Source organism: Thermobia domestica, chromosome 13 (assembly GCF_964235325.1).
Source record: "Thermobia domestica chromosome 13, izTheDome1.hap1.1, whole genome shotgun sequence".
NCBI classification, from domain to species: Eukaryota; Metazoa; Arthropoda; class Insecta; order Zygentoma; family Lepismatidae; genus Thermobia; species Thermobia domestica.
The window spans coordinates 157,603,939-157,627,886 of record NC_137466.1 but is presented as its reverse complement, the minus strand read 5'-3'; the positions used below and the strand labels follow the sequence as shown (position 1 = coordinate 157,627,886).

At 35.8% G+C, this 23,948-nt stretch overlaps 1 protein-coding gene and 1 non-coding gene across 5 annotated transcripts in view; both read left to right on the top strand.

Annotated features, from left to right (window-relative positions):
* The window catches only part of gus (splA/ryanodine receptor domain and SOCS box containing gustavus), a 161,014-nt gene that overhangs the window by 116,522 nt on the left and 20,544 nt on the right, over positions 1–23,948 (top strand). For 3 of the 4 annotated variants that reach the window (XM_081736732.1, XM_081736733.1, XM_081736730.1), the window contains exons 2-4: positions 12,830–13,032; positions 22,013–22,218; positions 23,678–23,863. In XM_081736732.1, the coding sequence (XP_081592858.1) occupies positions 12,830–13,032; positions 22,013–22,218; positions 23,678–23,863 (595 nt within the window). The remainder of the gene's footprint in view (positions 1–12,829; positions 13,033–22,012; positions 22,219–23,677; positions 23,864–23,948) is intronic. The other variant, XM_081736731.1, reaches the window with a different exon arrangement.
* TRNAR-UCG (transfer RNA arginine (anticodon UCG)) lies at positions 3,150–3,224 on the top strand. The gene has a single exon. It is a non-coding gene; the product is annotated as a tRNA-Arg (tRNA).

Below are 23,948 nucleotides of genomic sequence, written 5' to 3'. Positions count from 1 at the left end.
GAGCGTACAAAGTTTTTTTTTTCTTACAACTTTGATAATTAGACTTGAGTCCCTTTTGCTCTGAACGCCTCAAATGTATTACCATGATATGTAAAATTCTAAACTGAAACTAATGAGTATTGAAAGCTAAATAAATTCAAGGTTTCTCCTTCTGGAATCTCCTGTATAATATGAAATAATTACATTAAGTACATTAAAAAAAAAAAAAAAAACTTGGACTATAGCAAGGCCAACAAGAGATGGTCTGACATTTCTCACTACATGCGTTGGGAATGGGACAATGCAGTCCTTACTTTGGTACTAGTGTCACCAACCACGGTCTTACACCATTAATTAAATTGCCATTATAGATGCACCGAAAAAAGCCTTGACAGGAGTAGTAGCAACGTCACTGCGAGCTGTCAACTTTCTCTTGCTGGCCTCCCTATAGTAACATCCTACCGTCACATAGTACGAATTAAGATCCTAGTTTTACGCTATTTAATTAGTATCCAAGAATGATCAGAAATACTGCATTTTATTTGTGTTAAGCAAAATAAATTTGATTTAAATCAGATTTTAAAAATCATGTCACTTATTTAATCAACCCTGCGAGAAATCATACTCTGTATTCAAGAATTTAAAAATAACCCAGCGGTTGTTATTAGAATAGAACTTAACGTTAATGGCCATGCAGTTGCAAGCCATGCAGTTTACTTCATTATTTAAAGAAGGTTTAAAAGAATCAACCTTCAGAATGTTCCGCCTTTCACTAATTAGTAAACAGTGGAAGTTCAAGTGAACATTGGTAATAGTTCATACGTATATTGTGATACATGGCCGACACAAATAGATTGACCAACGTGAGCAGTCATATCGAATACAACTGCATATTCGTTAGTATTGACGTAGTATATACTGTATGTAGATAATAAATATTAAATAATAAAGTATTCTTACAGGTCGATAAGTGCAACTGGGAAGGGAAGATGGTGTAACACACCAGAATTTGTATATCGAATGGTATTATGAAATGTATATCAAAATAACCAGTTGACTCCTTACGGAAGCTTTTTGCTGGGTTCTCTTTATAAAGAATAAAAAGTGGAATCCATGAGGTAACTACCTTTTGCAAATTGGTTGAACTGAGAACACGGGGAAGTGTAAAAAGAAGCTCCAAAGCTCCAAACCCTTTTTTGTTATTCTCGCAGAGCCATGTATGAAAGAAAGAAAATAAAACAGTAGTCTCTGTACAGCCTATCCGTTTGCCCCTTAGCTGGGAGGTAAGGAATAAAATGTATGTACTAGTGTAGCAGGCTTGAGAATAGAACGCATAATCATAACTTGTTCTTAAATGAGTGTAGACGCTTTTTTCCTTTTAAAGTAGGTAGGTTCCTTCTATAATTATGCAAAGATGAAAGAAGTTTGTTTCGATTATAGCTTCCTTTTGAAAGATTGTACTGAGATTATAGCCACGATAAAAGAAGAAAAAAATTGGTAGAACGGTTATCTTAATGCGAAAAGGGATTTGCGGGCCTGTGAGCCCTTCCGTGAATGAAGGAGGAGAAAGTACAGACAACTTTGTAGTATATAATATCGTGAAAGGATTTACCAAGTGTTAAAAAGATCTTTGGAAAAGTTACTCCCGCAGATATATTATGCAGAAAGTTTGAGAGATAGGAATTACTTCTTCATTGTTTGAATGTTCAAAAAAGTATAACATTGACACAGTAAGTTCAAAACATTGACTTAGTAAGATCAAAATTAACTTGCAGAAACCCAATGAGAGTGCATACCACAAGTGATACCAGAAATAACAGTTTCGGGTAAATGGATTTGCAGAAGTAATTTTGTATATCATATAGATAATTAAATTTTATCCAAGCCAGAGAAACGTACTCAAAATAGTTATTTTAAGCTGTTATCAAGAGAAACGTGTATAGAGTAATTTGGGTTTCCTGTCGAAGGAAGTAACTCGAACCCTCTCTTTATCTATTGTTGAGTTTAACGTCCCGTAGAGCAGCGAGGCTATATAAGACGTGGACCTACTGATTAACGTGGAATCTGAACCACATGAGCTCCCGCTGGGAACTCATAATCTATGTAAGCCAATATTTATAATTGGTGAAATCGATTTTGAGTTTTTTTGTTAACCCAAAGACAGGGACTTTAAAAAATACATTGAATATCATCATTTCAATCAGAAGATAATAAGAGAAGAAAATTGTCACTGTTGATAGAGCGACATTTCAGGAAACATGGATTTGAACTCTGTAAACTGCCTGTTTCTGATGTATAATATTCGCACCTCCCCCCACTTTTTTTAATTCAGTAAACGAAAAAGTGTTGTGATTCCCCATAAACATTCGTTTAGATTTCTTTGGCATGTGTGGTGGACAAACACGGTGCTCGTGGGTTTTCTCTTTTCACATGGAAGATAAAGAACTAATATGGTATAAGTAGTGCTTTTAACTATAAAACTTCGTGTAGTGAATGCTGTAAGAAAATCTATTTGTTTATACAGGGAAAAACACTGTAAACCTCATTGTTGTGAATTGTCTGTAACTTGTATCAGTAATTTTCAGATGGTATGTTGTGTTTAACTTCTAATTGGTAAATTTCGAGTTGAAAAGCTGAAAGCTACTTATATTACTTGTATTCAGTAAAAGTGCTTACATTTTTTTTTTTTTAAATTATTAATTATTGTATCTGTGAAGGGTAGAATCTTGTTAGTGCTGCTCGGTACTTCAGTGATAGCAGATGACCCAGTGAGTGTTACATGGGGATGTAGTTTGGATGCGGGCCAAAAGTGAACGTGACATGCAGTTTCAAAGATATTTTTATACCAGCACGTACAGCAACTGTTGACACATCTTCGCGGTGGACACAGATGGTTGGAATATCAAACCCTGTGTGTGGCTTAGTGCATGTGTATGTCAGTACTTGGGAGAGTAAAGAGGAAACAAACTGAAGTGTGCTCTCCTACTATGCATTACTTGCCGGGAGGCAAGGTTTGGTTCATCCGTTCTTTGTTCTAATACGCACTTAATGAATAGTATATCTTTTCCTCAGTCTTAGGGGTCTGCTTTGATATTCGCTAGTACATTCGTATTAGTATTTCAAAAATTTATATAAGCAAAAGATTTCCGCGCACTCGAGTTGAGGGAAGTGGCCCCGTGTAGCGTAGTCGCTAACGCTCTCGCCTTCGGTGCGAGCGGTCCCGGGTTCGATTCCCGGTGGGGTCACTCGGTCGAAAAAGTGTAACACGCTTTTTCAGACCAGCCACCCCGAATGAGGTTTTCCTGGGGTTTTCCTCATTCACACCAGGCAAATGCCGGGGTGGTACCGAACTTAATAGGTCCCAGGTCGCTTCCTTCCTTCCGTTTCCCCGGATTGTGTGCTCGCCGAGGGACGTCATTCCTCAAAACGTGACGGGTTAAATGGCCTTAGACGCCGAAAGCCCAGAAATCCAAATCCTAAATCCTAATCAGTACACACACACACACACACACACACATATATATATATATATATATATATATATATATATATATATATATATATATATATATATATATATATATATATTTGACAACTTATGAATGCATGAAGTGCATTTACATTTGTCAAGTTGCATATATACTTTCTTCTTTTACCTTGTAAGTTGAGATACTTTATGTCGTAAGCATAATCACTTTTCCTGGTTTCTAACTTGAGAAAACGGACTAATTCGATGACATGAGGATTTTGTTTATTTAGCAGAGTATTTAATCTGTTATCTCAATCCTCTGCGGTATTATTTGTTCTATGTGTTTTTCATAACAGTTCCACATGTTGATTGGTACCGTAGAATTTTCTAGCTACTGGTCAATGAAATATCCATAGAATTGCCTAAGCTTAGAGGATGTCTTCAATATACAGTCAACCATTGTCGACCATTTCTAACGGAAGAAAAGCTAATGACGCAAACATTCGAACCTAAAATCTTATATCATTATTGTTTTTGTAGTCTGTAACCAAGACCAAATCCTGTATCTTACGCCAAAGACACTGGTTAAAGTGAAAATTGCACCCACTTACGGAAGCTGAAGGGAAAATTGTCCTAAAAGAATTTATAACTGCTTCCTTGAAGCCTACTATTACAACTTCAGTATTCCAATTCAGGACTTCAGCCTTTTATATATATGCTTCTCTTGTTCCGGAGAAGGCTTAAAACCACTGGAATCACATTAGTTTCCTCTATTGAACTTCCAATATCTGCATGAGTTACAAAAATTTGAGATAAAATTTTGTTGTATTTCTTAATCGTGTCGTCAATAAAGACGATCGTGTTGGTCTGCTAGGCAGTCTACAAAACGAAACTATTCAAGGATTCTTATTCGCTGTGGCTGCTACTCGAAACGAAACCTTTAGATTCCATATCCCCCTCTGCTCAAAAACTAACAAAAATTCACAAATAGTGCCAGCTACTGAACCTATAAGGAAATGGGAATTCTTATCTCGCTTTTAAATCATGACATTTCATTGCATCTGGCACTTATACGCAACTGGGAAGGATTTTGACATGTACGGAAATGGGAATGTATGCAAGTGGGATGACACCTTTCTCATAACTCGACAAGAAACTAAAGAAAAAGTTTTAGCAGTAATTGCAATTAAACTGGGAGGTAAATTTCAGGAAGATCAACGCAAGTTCAGACTTCACATAACTAGAAGAGACTATGAAGTTAGAACATAAGTAGTGGCCAGTTGTTTTCCTCTATAATCCACAATTTTATATATATATATATATATATATATATATATATATATATATATATATATATATATAAGGAAGTTGGAGCAAAGGAATAGTTGCGAATTTGATTAGAATCTTACACATGCAAGAAATGAGTAATCATGAATGACGTCATTACATAAACTCGCCTTTTGTGAGCTACAGTTTGATAGAATCCAAATCAACCATTCATATTTGCATGTTTTTCCATTGGGAATCGAACTCTGGGCCGTGTGCACCAAAGACGCGCATCCTATTTAAATTCTGTAAAATTAATTGCAAAGACGATAATCTAATAATTGTTTGTAAATTGATAATTTTTCCTTAGTAGCAGTATAAAATCTCGAGCAAGACTTGAATTGCGCATTGTGATGAAATTGTGTTAATTCAAAGTAAACGTAATGTTCACAGTACATAGTCATATATAAAATAGGTTTAAATGGCTTTTTTACGCAAATTTTGTTTCTGAAATTAGTTTGTAATGTTGATGAAGGAAATAATCCGATGTTGATAATGACAAAATACAGAAATTATTTTCGATTGCTTACCTAATTCATAATACTTTTACGCTTTTATTTTCTTCGAGACTTTAAGAAAGGTGATCTTGACCTATACATGGGAAAATTTTACATATTTTTTACATCAAGAAATAATGGCGAGAAACGTAACAATGAAACTGAGCGATCGTTTCCAAAAGAGTTGAACTAGGTATTACGTATTCCTTGGGTGTATGTTGTCATATCCATTGTTATATTCATGTGTGTGAATTAATTTGACCTACTTTCAATTAACATTTTTTGACACAATATATTATACTTTCCACAACGTATCGCTAAATCCGTCAGATATTTTCACGTACCATTATCCTAAAAGGTGATTCTGCAACTTCAGTTAACGTTGTCTGAGTCTATTTGAAACCTTTTAAGCGTGAAATTTTTTGTGTAATCTAAAAGAAAATGGTTTCTTTATACAAATGCAATCCATCGTAGATTCCTGTAGGTTGATTTGTGAGTTGGGTCTAGAATCCCTATTTTCAGCTTTAAAAAAAAATGTAGATCCTAAATATCGCGTTTTAGTCGGATACAATTTAACAAGTTAAGAAAAGTAAATAAGTACTACCCAGAAGGAGATACCGATTCAGTGTATAATGAAAAGTCAATTGAAGAAAAAGTTTCAAGCTTCATGGAAATGAACGAGGAATTCAAGATTTCAAGGCAACGACAGTCGCTATCATGAAGAAACATTAGATTAAAATGAAAGATCTTAGCAGCAAACTAGTAGAATATTCGAAATTCGTGAAGGGTATAAACGGAAGCTTAGTAATAAAAGCAAGAAAAGTTTCATTTTTTCTTTCAGTCTTTGAGGAGTTTGGTTTACAAAAAACCCATGTGGTTCGGATTCCACGTTAATCAGTAGGTCAACGTCTCATAGTCTCGCTACTAAAAGTGATGTTAAACTCATTTACCTCATGTGTCCGCCCGTCCGGGAGAAAAATCTCAAGAACTGCTCGGTATATCACTATCAATTTTGGCCAGAATTTTAGAGGAGGTGATCCATCCATCGAAAGTGGTAGAAATAAACCATTTCCAGTTTTAATGTTAATCACAATAGATTAAAAAATGTAATGGATAGCGCTCCTGGGCAGCGGCGCAAATCTGTCTTCAACATGGGAGGGGGGGATAAGAATGTTCTCTTTTTCTCTCTCTCTCTCTAAGCGATGTTCAAAATATTTATTAAGTTTAAAAACAATGCCGTGTAGGATCAGTGTGTTCAGTATTGGGAGGCGGGCGGATTTGAATCTTATTCTGCGGGGAGAGACTCATATTATGGTAGATGAATCTGACTTCTGAGGTGAACCTGTTGTATATCAAGGTCCGTCGACCCTACTGTTCCTTTCCTCTTTTAAGGTCGCGTCATAACTACCCTTCTTTGAAAACCGAAGATGCAGTAAAATTGTGACGTCACGGCGGGAGCAGAAACAGCTTTCGCCCAAGGTCCTTGTCATTCACCCTTGCTTGTTTCTTTGATTTTTGCAGGAAAGTGAGTGATTCTTGCTTTCCTGTATTAAGAAAACATTAATTACTGGACGTGCTCGTGTTAGCTTATAAGCATGTCGAATTGTACACTAAGTACTTGTCACAATTATAGTAGAAATACTACGGGTTCCAAAGTTATTTATCATGTATTTCCCTCGGATCCTTTGCGGAAAGTTTGGCAAAAGAAATGCTGTCGGAAAGTCTTTAAACATCTTTAAAGATGAAAACGCCAGCGTCTATTCCGATAAGTTTATTCCCGAAGCTTATGGACATAATTTAAAATGTGAGCTTCTAAATATTTTACCCAAGGAAAAGTTTAAACAAGATGTGCCTTCACTAAACTTACCATTACCATACGGAACCGTGTTGATGTAAATAATGAAATAATTAAATGTACGGAAATTAGGTGTTTAAAGAAAAAACAAATCAGACATTGGGGTGCAGCCAGATGAAATAACTATTCTGACTGAAACAAACAATAACTCTTTGTTTATGTTATTTTCCGTTTGTTCTGTGGAGAGAGAGGGGCATAAACCAAAAGAAGAGCTCTCCTTTTTGCGTAAAGAGAACGAAAAACTGAAGTCTAACAGTGTGTACAAAGCCAAAATAATATGTTTACAAACGAAGTTAAAAGAATTGGGAAGCAAATATAATAAAGAATTAATTTCAAAGGCCGGTTCTAAAATATAATATTTTGATCGTTTCAATAAAGTGGTTAATAACCGGGTGATGATATATTACGAAAAAGTTTTACACTAGGCCAAGTATATATGCTAATAAATGGCAAGAAAAAACTAAGATGGATTGATTAAGATATCATTCGTGCATTAACGCAACACGCCTCATTGATAAATTATACAATCATCTGCGATTACAAGTTCGAATCCCCGTACCCAATGTGTCAACATTTCGACGTTGTATGCAAAATTACCGTTTTTTTTTTTTTTTTTTTTTTTCTGGTATTCTTACCCCAGTTTTGAAAATTTTGACTTAGCAAGGCGCTACTTAAAGAGTGTGGAAACATTTTCGGTGCTTACATTTGATGAATTGAATGTTAATAGGCGCGTATGCTATGACCAAGAGGTTTATTTATTTTTAGGACCACATAGAAATGTCCAGGTGGCAATGATTCGAGGCTTAATAGATGTGTGGAAACAGCCAGTGCATTATGATTTCGATAAGACTATGAAAAGTAAAAAATTACTCTTCGAAATCATATCGAAAGTTGAAGTCTCAGGATTCAAGATAGTTGTGATTCTTTCGAAGTTCAATGGTGGCAATATGAGGCTATGTGGTGGTCTCGTTTCACCTTCTTCCAGGTGGATGGAAGCAATAAAATAGTATAAAGTTATATTTCGAACATTTCACAAAAAACTGTGAATCGAAGAAAAGAGAAAGAATGTGATTGGCCGACCGTTTTATGTCCTAAGAAAGACAATTCGCTCTTGAAACTATTCGACAAGGCTAAGACATACTTCAGAATTCGGTTTTTGAATAAAAAAAACACATGAACTCCGCAGGAGGAATGTTCTTTAAGATAATGGATGCAAAGCTATTCTTCAAGTGCTACTCAATGCTATAGTGAGTACATATTGTATCTGTATGTAGTCTATTTTTATTGCATTTAAAAATGTGTTTTCCTTTGCAAATCGCTACGGCGGAACATAGGCTTAGCACACGATATTTGTCCCTGCTTCACCGCGGTGACGTCACACTACAGCTGGAGAAACTGGCTACGCAGAAACGGAGTTATGAAGGGACCTGTAAAAGCGCGGAACAGTAGGGTCGACAGACCTTAGTTGTATATTATATATCAGGCGATGTAGATGAAGTGGCAGTCTGACAGAAATCATTTCTTCCCAAAGAACACATTTCAAATCGTATTATCGGGGGGACAGTCTCCTCCAATTCCAAGTTTGCACCAGTGCTCCTGGGATCAATTAAGCGTTTGGCTCGCAACTGGCCACAAAAGTTTGTGGTGGCCCCAAATCATTTAAAATTTTAAACCACTCAACATCAATAGTTACTAAGATTTGTATACGTGGTAACCATATTTTTAATTACATATCTTCAGTCAAATTACCTACTATAATAATATATTTCAAAAACTTTTATTAACCCTTACAAAAACTAACCCTTGTTGTCCTGCAAGACACCCTATAATAAAATCTTATTTATTAAAAGTGTGTTGTAATTCAGGATTTTAATGGTGTAATGGAACTATTAATTTTATCAACCTTTTAATTTTTTGGTCAATATTTTCACTCCAAGTACCAATAAACTGTGTAAGGTAAGGGGGCCTAGTAATAGTACTCTTACTAATTTAGTTAGTTAATTTAATCAAATCTCCATTTTAAGTAAGAATAATCCTCTTTACTATTTAAAACATTTATTCATAGAGAAATGAAATAAAAGATGTGGATCACTGCACCAAACTATCCTTTCAATTTATTGAATTAAATCGTTATAATACAGTTATTACTAAAACGTTTATTCATGAAATGTTAACAAAATTATAGTAGGTGTTTTCATGTAACTTCAAAGAAAACTTACCCTCAACGTCAAATAACGAGTTGATATATATATTGTTTTTGTTTTTGTTTACTTGAAATGACATGTATTGTGGGGTTATTGTGCTTATTTATAAAATATAAGCAAAATAGTCTTGTATTTTTTTTTTAATAAAGGAAATTGTCAGAAAAATTAAAGCTTAAATTATCCGTTGTCGATATTTTCAGAAGAATCCGCTTACGCTACATTATAGGGTTATTAGTGAAATATTTATGGAATTTGAGCAAAATGGCTTGAGTTTTTGATAAAACTTTCAAAAGAAAAAAAAAAAAAGGAAAAAAGAAAAAACTCATGCCAATAGTATACGTCCCATTGTTTATAGAGTTGTTAATTTGTTGCTCAAATATGAACCGGCTAAGCAGATTTTAAGAAAATTACAAGAGTAAACTACCTCTTGAACTCTTCAGAAGAAACTACTTCCGCCACTTTATAGCGTTGACAAAATATATAATTATGAAATATGAACAAAATTGTCAGGAGTTTCTGAGAACATCATTCGAAAATCCGTTTCCCAAGGATAACCCTTTTGAAATTTTTTTATGGAAAATGGCTTACGTGGATGTAACATTACAGGATAATTAATTATATGTTTATGAAATATGGACAAAATCGTCGCAGTTTGTGAAAAACACATCCGAAAATACATCTCAGAAGAAAAATAACTAGCTGTGGATTTTCTTTAAAAGAAGAAATGAATATCTTGTTTATAAAACATGAACAGAATTGCCTTAGCAGTTTTTTTTAGGTAATTGTAAAAAAAAAAAAAAAAAAAAAAAAGTGTTGAAGGGTTGTTACTGATATATTTATTTATGAAATATAACAGAATTGCTAGAGATTTTGTAGAGAAAATAGCAAATTTTGTCATCCTCCAGTGAACTATTTTTAGAGATAGGAGGAGGAAAATTCGAAAAGTAAGGAGAGCACAATATTACATAACCTTTCCGGAATTATGCTTCCCTTAGTCATATCAACCTGCACAATTTAAGTGCAGTAACAGTGTCTTTGGTAAAGTAACAAATTTCTTCCAAAATTTTATAAATTTGGGGCTGGTATTCCATAGTAGCATCGATTAAACTTGAAACTCAATTATACCTATTTCCCTAGCCTCTTGGGAAAAAAAAAAAAAAATAGTATCTTTCCTGTTGCTTCTCATTGAGTAGTCAGTTTCATTCTCTCATGCTAGCCTCTACTCAGACATACAAAGAACATCTCAACTTCAGCCAAAATTCGTGGATTTTGAAACTTGTTCTATATCCTTTCTGGCTTCGACATTTTGTAAATCAGTGTGTTTCGCGCCATTCTACTTAATACAGTTACCATCATTTCAATCGCCATATATTTTATATGCGATATCATTGAGAAATTACCAAGAAATTTGTATTTAAAAAAATTGCTGAAAGGACTTGTATCTATTATTTGTTTCTAGCTGTTTTCAATCATTCATTCTTTTATTTTCTTAAATTAATTAAAATTAATTTAAAATGTCTAATAGTATTTTTGTGAAAAACATACTGACGCATTCTGGTCTTGGGTGCCAACGAATATTTAGGGGGAGCCTGGCCCGTAGCTGTCCTGGTTGCAGACCTGTTAAGCGTCCCAAAAATAAATTTCATCTCAATCCTTAACAACTAAAACCGGAAGTAGTAGAAATCCAATACAATTTCCAGTTTCAATATTGATCTACATAGAGGAAGGACAGTAAGAGAGATTTAGTGTTTTAAGAATTCTACCTTCTTTTTACTTCACCCTCTATTCAAAACGGAAATGTCAGACATGAACCACTTCCAGTTTTAACGTTAATCACTATAGAGTAAAAACGGTAATAAAGATCGTGAGAAGAGGTTTTCTGCAATCAATTAAGCGTCCCTAGAATGTTTTATCTCCACTCTTGCTACTCATTTTTCCTTGCAAATCTAAAATAAAAAGTGTTAATCGACGTCATAACTCTCCACCTAGCCTGACAGTATTTAGTTAAATCTGTAACAAATCCTGAGCTCTTATGACTAAAGATATCGTTCGCGAGTTTCTCGCAGGAGACGCGGGTTCAGATTCCTGTGTGATCCGAATGTCCACGTCTTACATAACCTTTCTGATAAAAAGGAACGTTACTCGAAACGAACCAAGAACCCAGCGGAACCCTGTCATTCACGCTTTTGGGGGCGGATAGCGTGGTTGAGACAGGATTTTTAGTAGAACGTCCCACAATTTGAGATATCAATGTTGAAAATTCACCGTAAGACTAAATACAATTTAGTAGTACTATATAAATAAGAATTCGCTTATGTAAGTGATTTTAAATATATTTATCGGAGAATATATTCTCTTACTACTTGATTTTAAATTTCACATTGAGTATGTTGTAAGTATATTGCATGACATGCGGAAACAAGATAAGTTACAAAACAGTTTAGTTACAATTTGTGAGATGGGTGCTTGGAATCCTGTACCCGTCACAGAATTAGCCTGAAAGGACGGAAGAGTTGCATGTAAAAAGCTGTTTATTGAATGATGTATTTCATGTGGGAAGCCAGTAGGGGTTAATGCTAAGAATGACTCGAGACCAAGCGGAAGACTTTCCGTTTGGGAGTTAAACTGAGGCCGACCATTGGATATCGATCGGATGCTTGCGGAGTTTGGGTTGGGCGGGACATCCATTTTATGTTACCATTATAGTTTCCCGTTGACTGTAGCTTTTCAGAATTTTAAGGAAAGAAAGAAAAGTTCAGTGCTAATACGCACTTGTTTAGTGATCTGTATAAAAGACTCTGTATATAACAAAAATAATAAATACTAATGGTATCTTAACGTTTAAGTGCCATTCAAACCTACAGATTAGAATTGTTCCACCACTGCTTAATTATACGCATACAATTATCAGGAATTAATTGTTGCGACTCCTGTTAAGTGTTATTTTTGTTTTGCGTAATTCATAGTTCGTTTTAATAATGGTGGATATCATTAATACATTCATTGCTTTTGCCCTGGTATGTGTGAAACTGGTTTGAGTCTGTGCATTAAAGTTCGTTGTACGGGTGTTAATAAGTTTTTTTTTTTTTTTTTTTTTTTTTTTTTTTTTTTTTTTTTTTTACGTAGCTAAATAAGGTCACTAAACCCATGGAGTAGGTTAGAGTGGCCAGGTTTCCCTTTTTGTACCAGAAATGGGATGTGAAATATTAGAAAGTAAGGAGCTGGAGTGGAAGAATAAGTTGATGAAGTAGGATTAGGAATATGATTATGTTACTACGGCTTATCTTACACAGGTAGTCATGTGCTAAAATCAATTGAGGATATTTTTCCGGTGTAATGGTACTTTTGTTTTCGTGTAGTGTCAATGAACCAAATTCTTTATTTCTAATATTGGAAGGGCAGTAAATCAAATACGTCAATATTATTATTATTATTATTATTATTAGATTAAATAATTATTAATTACACTTCACTATATATTGTTTAATTCTCTTTTCAGGTACAAGAGCCGAGTGATCCCAAGTCCTGTGCCATTGACGGCACCTGGAGTGTGCCGTTCCTCCCGTTACGCCTCGGGCAACCTGGACTTGAGGGAGCTTCGTCGCCACAGCTATAAATCAGCAGTCTTGCCTAATAAGTCTGCGTACCTGGAGCACCGCCGCACTCGCAACCGGGGAATGAATATGGGCCAGAAAATATCAGGTAAATAGCTTGATGTTCTGAAATAATTTCTACAGTATGATATGTTTTAGTCTACTTATTTCTTCTCGTTCAAGGAAATTGGGTTCCAACATTCCGTCTATTATTCTGCGTGCAAGATCGTGTAAAGTACCCAACCCACCTTTACATACGAGTAATTGCCCAAGCAGTTTTCATGCACTATGAATTAGTATGATGTATCAAGATGAATTTATGCTTGCTCTAATCGAGATAGTACACTCAATATCCGTCGACAATCTTATGTTCGATTCATAAAATGAACTGTTCCTTCATTTCATTTACTCCGTATCGTATGGATGATTTTGGATTTTAAACGATATAAAGATGTTCAAACTCGTGTGTTTGCTATCTGACTATTAATTGATAGCGACCTCGAACCCTGATATGATCGGTGAGCGCAACCACGAGCAACTGCAAACTCCATTGAGCTCTTAGTGAGCACAAGATCGAACTAGTGTGAGCCTCATTGAGGGTAGAATCCTGAGTCCTATTGAGCCGCAGTTCCAGAATCTCTGAAATGTAGCAAGCAGTAGGGCAAGAAAGTGAGAAATCATCGTAAACTATGGGAATGAATGGCGTGATTTAATTATTGAAAGCAAAAAGAAAAGTACAAAAGCAAAACTCATTTGACATTGTTTGTCCTCCACAAGTCTGATATGGATGTAAATTTAAGCACTTATCTCTGAGTTTCAAGACTTCCAGAGCCAGCATCAAAGAACGTTTGTAGTTGGTGAGTAGCCAACTGGTAACCTCCCTATGGACTTCGCCATATTCTGGAACCGGTGACCACCCAGGCGATTCTTCGGTGGATCGAAAAGATGCAAGTCCGATGCAAATCCGGGCTTTATGGTGGATGTTGCAGTTGTTCCCAACCTAAGGGCCATGTATGAGCCACTGTAATATTAGTATTGTTATCCAATTTAGGAACGCAGCTCTCAAAGCACTTGGATGTTTCATGTCAATGGCTAACCGTAACTTCGTAAGATTTTAATAATACGTGGCTCTAGTGACAGTGTGACCCGGGGGCAGAAATTCCACAAGTAGAATGCCCTGACTGCCCCAAAAGACAATAACTATCATCTTTCATCGCTACCGGGGGACAGTTTTTCATAGTAGGTTATGGGGATGTTTCTATTCCGTACCGGGAAGCTCTATTTCCGGTACAAACTGAAGAATGATTTTGTCATCAGTGAGTGACGATGCAGTTCAGAAACTCACTACCCTCTCTTGATTAGGACCATTCTAGATTCTGTGTTGGTCAGTGAACTTCCTGTTAACCTATCGTGTATACACTGTGAAAACTTAATTCGTTATGCACAGTACTGTTGTACGCATCGATAGTCAGAGGTTGATTAGCGCGGATCATGATTTCAGCATTCCTCAGGGTAGAATAATTGTAAAATTGTTGGACGACTGGGACGATTGCTATCACTGATTCCAGTTCGACCACACTTGAAATGTTCCCAGTTGTCAAGGCTTTCCTGGAGAAACATTGCTACTGCAAACAGGTACCATTTCCTTATGCACTTCCTTAGTATGAGCCACTGTAATATTAGTATTGTTATCCAATTTAGGAACGCAGCTCTCAAAGCACTTGGATGTTTCATGTCAATGGCTAACCGTAACTAAAAACCACATAAATCGGGATTCCAGCTTGTTGGTCGATACGCGTACGAACAGCCAACACACCTACAATCTTACCCACTTGTGCAGCGGAATCATTCGTGTGTCGAGACTTTGACCATTAGTACCGTGTACAATAAACAGTGGTGCTGCCACCTGGTCCTACATTTGCGAAAATGATCAGAATAGCTAATGATATTCATAAATCAATTCTATATTGTACCAATCAGATATACTGTGGCTTATCTGTGATTTTTGGGAGAAGAGGAACAAGTCCAAAACTGCTAATTTTGATTTAACCACAGTTTCGCTTGTAATGTTGACTCCTCTTTCGTGTGGGAGAACAGGAATACATCCATCATGAATATTTCGACTGCTGTTGGAAATACTTGAAAGGGATATGCAGATTCATGATATTGCATTTGGGAATAAGGAAACATGCCTCACTTAAGGCCGTTCTTCTCAAACCGCTGTCTGTTAATTGGGCGACAAGTTCCCCTTTACCCACAAGACGCAGTGCAAAATTTCACAGAACCGAAGATTTTGTGTTAAAGCAATTGTTGTTATATGCAAAATAATTGTGTGCAATATATGACGGACGCAGACTCTAAGGAATACAGTTAGTACACCTAAGTAAGGGAACGTTACTGTTTTTTTACCTCAAAGATACAAAATACTTTAAACAGAGCAAGAGTTCAGGGAATCCTCTCAAATCCTTATTTCTGTAAACTCATTTTATAGGTCAGTCAACATTGGCATTGCTAGAAACAACTTGTATTTGTACTGTGGTAATAGAACATTCAGTGGGTGTCACTTAAAATTTGTTCCAGTGAAAGAATCGTTGTTTCTATATCGGAGTGATCCAAAAACTTCTTATAAACCTTTGGAAAGCAGCAGTAAAAAATAACTTAGGCTATAAGTCAAGCTATGCATAATTTTCTGCTTGATGGGTATAAAATTTGAAATAGAAATATTTTGGCGTATTAAAATTTGGAAAAAAAAAAAGAAAAAAACATAAGCAATCATGTTTCGTATTCGGCTATTCCATTCTTACGGACGGGACATTTTAGCTCACGATTGTAACAAAAAAACAAAATTCTAAAAAATATACAGGATTGTTTATATATCTTAAGATTGGTAGCTGGGCCCTTTTTATCTAACCTTATTTTTTAATAACAGAAATCGATTTTACCGCCTTTATGATGATCAGTAACTAAACTTACGGACTGGACATTTTTTGGACATATGTTGTAGACGTCAACTTGAGCATCATTTTCTGCGAATTGCAAACTTTTAGTAAGCTTATTTTTTCTTTTGTTGGGCTTAAACTATTTACCTACATGTTGCCTCACATTTCATCTGAAAAAATTTATATTTCACTCAATAAAAAAAAGTCAGTAATCTTACGGACGGGACCAAGAATTATCTTACGGACGGGACAAAAAAATAATTGCTAAAAAGGGATTCTTGGAACACTCTTTACTGTCTGAACTGAGTTATTACCCACAAAAGAACTAAAACTAGACATAATGTTTGCAGATTCGAGAAACAGAAAGGAATTATGCACTTGAACTCTCTTAAAAATTAACACAACTACATGTAACAAGTACATAGCATATTACTCTTTTAAATTTGCAATATTACTAGAAAACTACAAATATTCCGTCTGGCCTACGATATTAAGACAAGGAGATTGGATGAGACTTGTAACTTCACAGATTTTTTCACTTGGATGTAAACAGTTGAATTCACATTTTAAAATATTTAGAACGTACAAAAATTCAATAACATCATTCTTCTCAACACCACCTTAAGTGACAACAATTGTTTGTGTGTGTGTTTAATTTCTTCGAACACTTTAACCAATTTAGCTACTTTTAATGTCACTCTGCTTTACTTATTGCACATTATTATCCGGAATCCGAGTAAATATCACTGAATTTCACTCGCGCTCCTTTCGAACAGTCTTCAATCTCTTCACTTGGATCAAAATCTGAAGATTCTAGCTCAGTGTGCTTCCACACTTCGTAACAACTTGTTTCAGTTTGAACAGTTCTTCCGGTTTCAATCCGACGCTCATCAACAGTGCGAAAATAATCTCGAGACTGAACTTGCGGGGTAGAACAAACGCGGGTCCACCTTTTCTCGAGAATATCCCTGTGTTCACTCACAATTTCTTCACCATCGAAGAATAACTGAATTCCGTCGGGCTTACAAAGCTCAGTGCAACATTTGAAAAATTCCCTTGCTGAAGAAACCTCCATCTGTCAAGACTTAACCCTTTTCCACACCATTCTCTTGAGTGTGCCTCCTACACCGTCCACGGCTCCTTTCCCGTGAGAAGTTGCATAAAAGTTCCACTCACCAGTCACCCGAAAGTCATTTTTTATCATACACATGTTTGCCAGGGTAAATTTATTTTTGAACTCCTTAGCACAGCCATCTGAGAAAACATTCATATGCTCAATTTTGTGTTTTGTCTTTAAGTCAGTAATTAAAGTTTTCAAGACCCACACACAGGACTTGCCGTGGCTCGTATTGTCACTATTGCAGAACAACTTCACCACACTTAAAGTTCTCTTTTTTCATTTGAAAGTAAGATTCGTGGGTCATCCTAACAAAGCAGTGAGTCTTAAATTTTAACAAACTTTCTCGTATCACATTTACTGCATTTGGAACAGTCCCATGGACAGTATAACGAGTTGGGTGTCCGTTCACATCAAAACACTGCTTCCAAGAAATTTCTTCACTTAAATCACAATCACTACCAATGAAAGCTGAAAGATCTGTTGAAGAAAGCTGGCAGTTTCCAGTCATGCAATTTTCGTTGCTCACATCACAGCAAAGACCTTTAAGAAGATCTGTTTTAGGAATTGCTTTGCCTTGGCCAGTTCACTCACAATGAAATTAAAGTTCGCGTGAAGCTTACAGACACAAACATTATGTGGCATATTAGAACTAAGCATAATGTGTGTTGGCCTCAATTCGTAGAACTTACTTTTCTTTACTTTAATTTCAGGATACTCTGTACGAAACAAAGCAGATGTTTCTTTTACTGTCATTAAAAGGTGTCTCTTTTGTTTTTTAATTTTTTCATTATCAGTTTTAACGCTCTTGAAATCGCCTACTTATATCATCACGGCTGTAGAAATCTTGAACCTTTTTGTATAGTTTTCATTGCTGAGGATTGTAGCTCCCCTTTCAGTGATGATGACAAATAATAACTGTATCGAGTACTTCTTACGGACGGGACACATTTTCTTAATTCGTTTATTTGTTAAATATGAATCACTGGTTGATCACACTTTGAAATTAAATTGAAATTACATTTCTTCCTTTACATATGTGTTTTCAGAACGTTATTATTATTCTACAGAACATAAAAGGAACTTCTTTATCTTTTTTCTTACGGACGGGACATCCGAAACACTTTTAAGTGCTGAGCTATTTTTAGGAGAATCAGAAGTGATAATCCACTGCCGAACACTGCATCATACAACAGACAATGACTTTTTCCCTCCAAGTGTTGCTTTCTCAAAGTCAGTAACATGGATAAACAAATCTTCACAACAAACGCCTGAAATATTTCCCGGCAATGCACAGGCAGTTCAGTAAATTCAAACTGCCAAAATTGGGCAAAATAAATTTTAATTGCGTTTATTTATTTTTCACTCAATGATACACATTCTTCGCTAACTTAAAGCATATTTTCAGTTAAATACCAACAACATGAAAATTTCACTACAAGGTTTACTTTTGCATGGAATGGCCGTATTTCGAACTCGAGTAATAAAATTTTTGAATGTTACTACACTAAAATGTCTCTGTTCGAGGATAATTATGTTGACACACATTTCTTAACTTCCGTAAACATGAAAAACAAAACTTTTTCTGTTTTGTATTGTATCATGCAGGGGCGGATCCAGGACAGACTTCTAGGGGGCGGTGGGTTGTAATAAACAAAAATATCAATACTTTTTAATGGCATAGCAACAAAATATAATTCATACAATGAAGCTTCTAGAATAGTAATTATGGAAATATTAAGTTTCTTTCCTTAGCGCTTACAGCTGGTTGAATTCTATTTCCTTGAAGATTGAACATTGCAACAATATTAGTAATATTGTCATATGTGAAATGCTAATGTTGAAGTTGAGGCAGCTGTCTGAACCCCCCTCCCCCAAGAAAAAAATTCCATTTTCGTAAAAACCCGCCCCTTCCATTTTCAGACCCAAGAGAAAGGAAATGACAGAGTAAAGGTAGGATGTCTGACAACTCTAGGAAGAAACATGATCTGATATTCTGCACTAACGTCTGCATCTAGCGTTCTTGTAACTTTGACTTAAATAAATTGCCAGATGTAACAGATATGTTGGTGTACTTCTAGTTTGTAATAGGAAGTACCACTTGTGGATAAGAGTAATAATAAGGTACGAGGGCTATCCAGAAAGTAGATTACGTTTTCGTCTGTGTCCGCTAGGGGCGGGGCTAGCGCGGCCATCTTGGGGTCAGAGCGTTGCGCAGCTCAGTCGGCATCTAGCCGTGCTAGTGAGAGGTTCGTGCTGTGCTCCGTTAAGATACTGTGACGGTTTGAAATGTCTGCGTTAATTGAAAATCCCGCGAGCTGCGAGGTGCGTGCAGTAATAAGGTTTCTGACAGCAAAAAACTGTAAACCGATAGAAATCTATCGGCAGCTGTGTGAAGTGTATGGGGACAACATTATCACTGAAGGTGGAGTGCGACAGTGGGTCATAAGATTTAAAAATGGCCGAACCAATGTTCACGACGAAGATCGAAGTGGGAGACCCAGCAAAGTGACTGCCGAACTTGTCGAAAAAGTCGATGTTAAAGTCCGTGAAAATCGAAAGTTCACAATAACGGAACTTTTTTTGAGTTTTCCACAAATTTCGCGAAGTTTGTTGCACGAAATCATCAGCGAAAAGCTTGGTTACCACAAGTTTTGTGCAAGATGGATTCCAAAAATCTTGACAGAGGACCACAAAAATCAGCGAATGGCTGCAGCGTTGCACTTTTTGGACGCCTACAATAAGGATGGTGACTCTTTACTCGATCGCATCGTTACTGGTGACGAAACATGGGTGAAACACGTGAACTGTGAAACGAAATTGCAAACAATGTCGGCAAGGAAGATGATGGCGACTGTTTTTTGGGACAGAAAAGGTGTGATTTTGGTGGACTTCCTGGAAAGAGGCACTACAATAAACGCTCAAAGGTATTGCCAAACTCTGCAAAACCTCAGAAGAGCAATTCAAAACAAGCGCAGAGGAATGTTGAGCTCTAAGATCTTGTTGATTCACGACAACACCCGGCCCCACACGGCAAATGTCACGCGTGAAGTTCTTGAATCTTTTCAGTGGGAGTTGTTTCCTCATCCGCCGTACAGTCCCGACCTGGCACCGAGCGACTTCCACCTATTCCCAGCAATGAAGAAGTGGCTGGCTATGCAGCGTTTTGATGACGACGAACAGCTGCAAGAAGAGGTAACGAAGTGGTTGAAGTCGCAGGCGGCCGAATTTTTCGACGAAGGAATTTCCAAGCTCGTACATCGCTACGATAAATGCCTTAATTTGAATGGTGACTATGTCGAAAAGTAGTATTTGTGTGTGGCTTTCATCTGTATATAATAAAATTTGTTTCCTATACTTTGTTGATTTTTTATTCCAAAACGTAATCTACTTTCTGGATAGCCCTCGTAGATTCTTATTTCAAACCTGTTATTTTTCTTAACGTATCTCTTGCTTCAGTTCCAACAGGAACAGACACAATATTTAAAGATCTACCATTTGGTCATGGTTCAGTTGTATAAGCATGAATTCTAGCGATATTGATTTCTTGAAGCAGATACTGTAAATCATGACGACTAGTTATTATTATTATTATTATTATTATTATTATTATTATTATTATTATTATTAAAGATAAAGATTTTTGTTATTAAAGGCCTCGTATCCAGAATGTAGTAGGGCTAACATTTTATCCATTGAAAAAATACGAGGTACTTTATTTTATCAAGTATAAATTGAAAACTCAAGGGGAAGATTTATACTCCGCTTGTGTCTGTTTATATGTATATCACTCTCCCGTATTTATCTTATTTCAGAGAAACTATTTTCCTTATTTTCTTTCTGTAATAAAGCACTGTCATTGTTTCAGTTACGACATGCGTGTAAAGTTAAATTAAAAATTCTTAGACTGTAAGTTAATTTAGGTATTTGAATTTAGGATAAGCATTTGCGGTATTTATTAACTGTATTTGAGTTAAAATCTTGTACCTAACCCAGTGTCTTCATTTTGAATTTCATTTTAACAATATCTCAATCCTCTCTTGTGTCCGTGTACTTGTTCCTGTAAAATGTAAGCTGGAATGTCACTGTATTTACATTTTGTTATATTTTTCGTAGTCCTGTAAAAGAAAAATGAAATGAAATCTTTGAATTTTACGTCCCACGGTTATGCCGGTTAGGCTAAAGGAGACGGTGATAATGAGAAAATGAGTGAAATGGTGGAATGAAGAAAGTGGGAGGAAACGGGGGAACCCCGAGAAAACCCACGAGCACGGTGTTCGTCCACCACAAAGTCCACACGTCCTGTAAAAGAGGAGTAACTCGATGCATCCGGACAGTGTGTGCTTTTAGGAACACTTGGGATTTTTTTCTTCTTCTTCACAGGACTACGAACAACACAACAACATGTAAAAGCTGTTATATTCCATCTTACAAGTTACAGATTTTTATTTCAAACGCTACCACATACATATGAATACATAGCCACAGAGAGAACCGAAATATTGTGAAAAATCCTAAATCAGGACACCGGGTTGGGTACAAAGGTAATATTTTAATATGTACCCTATAGCATGTTAGTGATTATATATTTAACAAGGTTTAATTTTTGTAGTTTTTTGCACATTATTTCTTTAAGACTTATTTTTTCAAGCTGAGACCTTCGTCACAGTGTATAAGGATTTAAAAAGTAAAATCAAAATCTTGAGTAAATAGTATTTCCATAGATGCGTTCATATATGTGAAATTTGAAGGACAATATTGTGTGTTCCTTAATGTATTCAAAGATAGTGAGCTAGTGTTATGGTAAACATTTTAATTCATCAATTATGTCAAATCTCATGATGTAAAGCGAAAGGAAAAATATTGTAGGTAGGGATTCTTAGCTGAAAATTCTTTCAGTGCTTTTATATTATTTTCCTGTATACTAGCAGTAAACTTATTCATGACTTACTGTTCAGTTAAAAATAAGTACTTCTATCGACACTAATAATAAGTTTCCTTTAATTCTCGGCTATTTGACATAATGTATGTAGCATTTGTTTCCTCCCTAGGTGGTGTTAAGACTGTGAATCGTGAAAGCCCACAGCCCTATAAGCCAGTAATTCCTCGAGAATTGGCACAAGACTTCGCTCGGCCGGCAAGGCTGGATATTCTTCTTGATATGCCTCCTGCAAGTAGAGACTGCCAGTTGAAACATGCATGGAATGCAGAAGATAGGTCGTTAAATATATTTGTAAAGGTAAGTATTTTAGCATGCTTATATTCTTTAATATCAAGAAAAGAATTAGCAATATACGCACTCTAGACAAACAGGGTATTACTGCTGGATTAAAAGATCCGTTCGCCTGGTGATAGGATTTGTAAGCGAGAATTTATTAGATGGCAATGAATTTTTACTCTTCGGACATAGAAGTATACACTAATGTAAATATTGTAGCTACTCCAAAAAGGAAATTTCTTATTAATATCACTGTCAATTGAATTAAATTAAACATAACCTTACTTTAGTTCAACTTTACCACCCTGCTCGAAATACTCCATTAAAATATTCCATGCACGAAATACTCAGTTAATTATAACGTAGCATAACATACCTAACTTGCTTCCAGAGTTTTTAGCCAAGACAAAATATTTTTTGCATATTTCAGTGTAACTACTAAGCATGTATAATTCAAAAGATTGGTATCTCCAGAAGATACATTTGTTGCATCACAGCAGAATATTGTAACAGAATGAAGTCCTATATTGTTCATTATAGTTTTGGAAATATTCAACAGTATTAATAAAACAAAACTGGCCAAAGCACTGAACATGTGTTAATAACACTTGTGTAACAGTTGCGACAATGTACGAGTAATATCGCCATCATCAGACACATTATGAAAGATCATGCCAAGAATAATAAATATAAACAAAAAGTGAAAGGAGTGTACGCCCATTCGATTGACACTGGGATAATAATTCGTAACGTGTCTGATAAAGGCAATGTTACCTTGCCGAAACGTTTATGTACAGGCCTTTATTGATATGCCATTGTAATTTTTAAACCAATGGACAAAACATGCGGAAATTTTGTGCCATGCAAATATCGGCAGTGGGACTCTGTTGTTATACTCTGTGATACCACTATCTTTCCAGTGCAACATAGTTATATTTTTTCAATGTTTTATACCTCCTGTAGCGTTAGTTTGCAACACTGTATAACATGTAGTATTGTATGTTTTCTTTTACGTGCATATTTAAAATATGTAATAACCTGTCATAATGCCATTTGAAAAAAAAAAATGCAACTTTATGTTCAATTGACAAAACTGCAAAATTTGTGGTATCACAGAGTATATCAAACAATGTTCCCTGTCGATACTTGCATGATACAAAATTTCAATTTTTTTTTCGTTCAAATGTTGTATGGGTATATCATGATAAATGGTCCACGCTGATATATTGGTCAGTTTCAGTTAAATAGTTGGGTCATTTCTAAATTAAGAAACAAGAACGTTTTACTTCTTCCCATTCTGAAAGATTCAGTGTTAAAGAAATTTGTTATATTGATATTATTTGTTCATGTAGATGAGTCTTCATTGTTACAATAAAGGTATTTAAAATTAGTTATAGAAAGTACTCCAAGTTTATATAATACTATAACTATGTGTTTTATATGATCTTGTGATTGCAGACATGTTATATGTAAATTTCAGGAGGACGATAAGTTGACATTCCATAGGCATCCTGTCGCCCAGAGCACGGACTGTATTCGGGGGAAGGTTGGTTTTACCAAAGGACTCCATGTTTGGGAAATCCATTGGTCGACGAGGCAAAGAGGGACACATGCGGTCGTGGGAGTTTCAACGCAAGATGCTCCATTGCATTCCGTTGGGTATCAGGTGTGTAAATAATTAACACCGCTTAAGACTTAACACCTTTTAAAAGTAGGTAGAATCTCACAATTATGATACAGTGACCTATTAC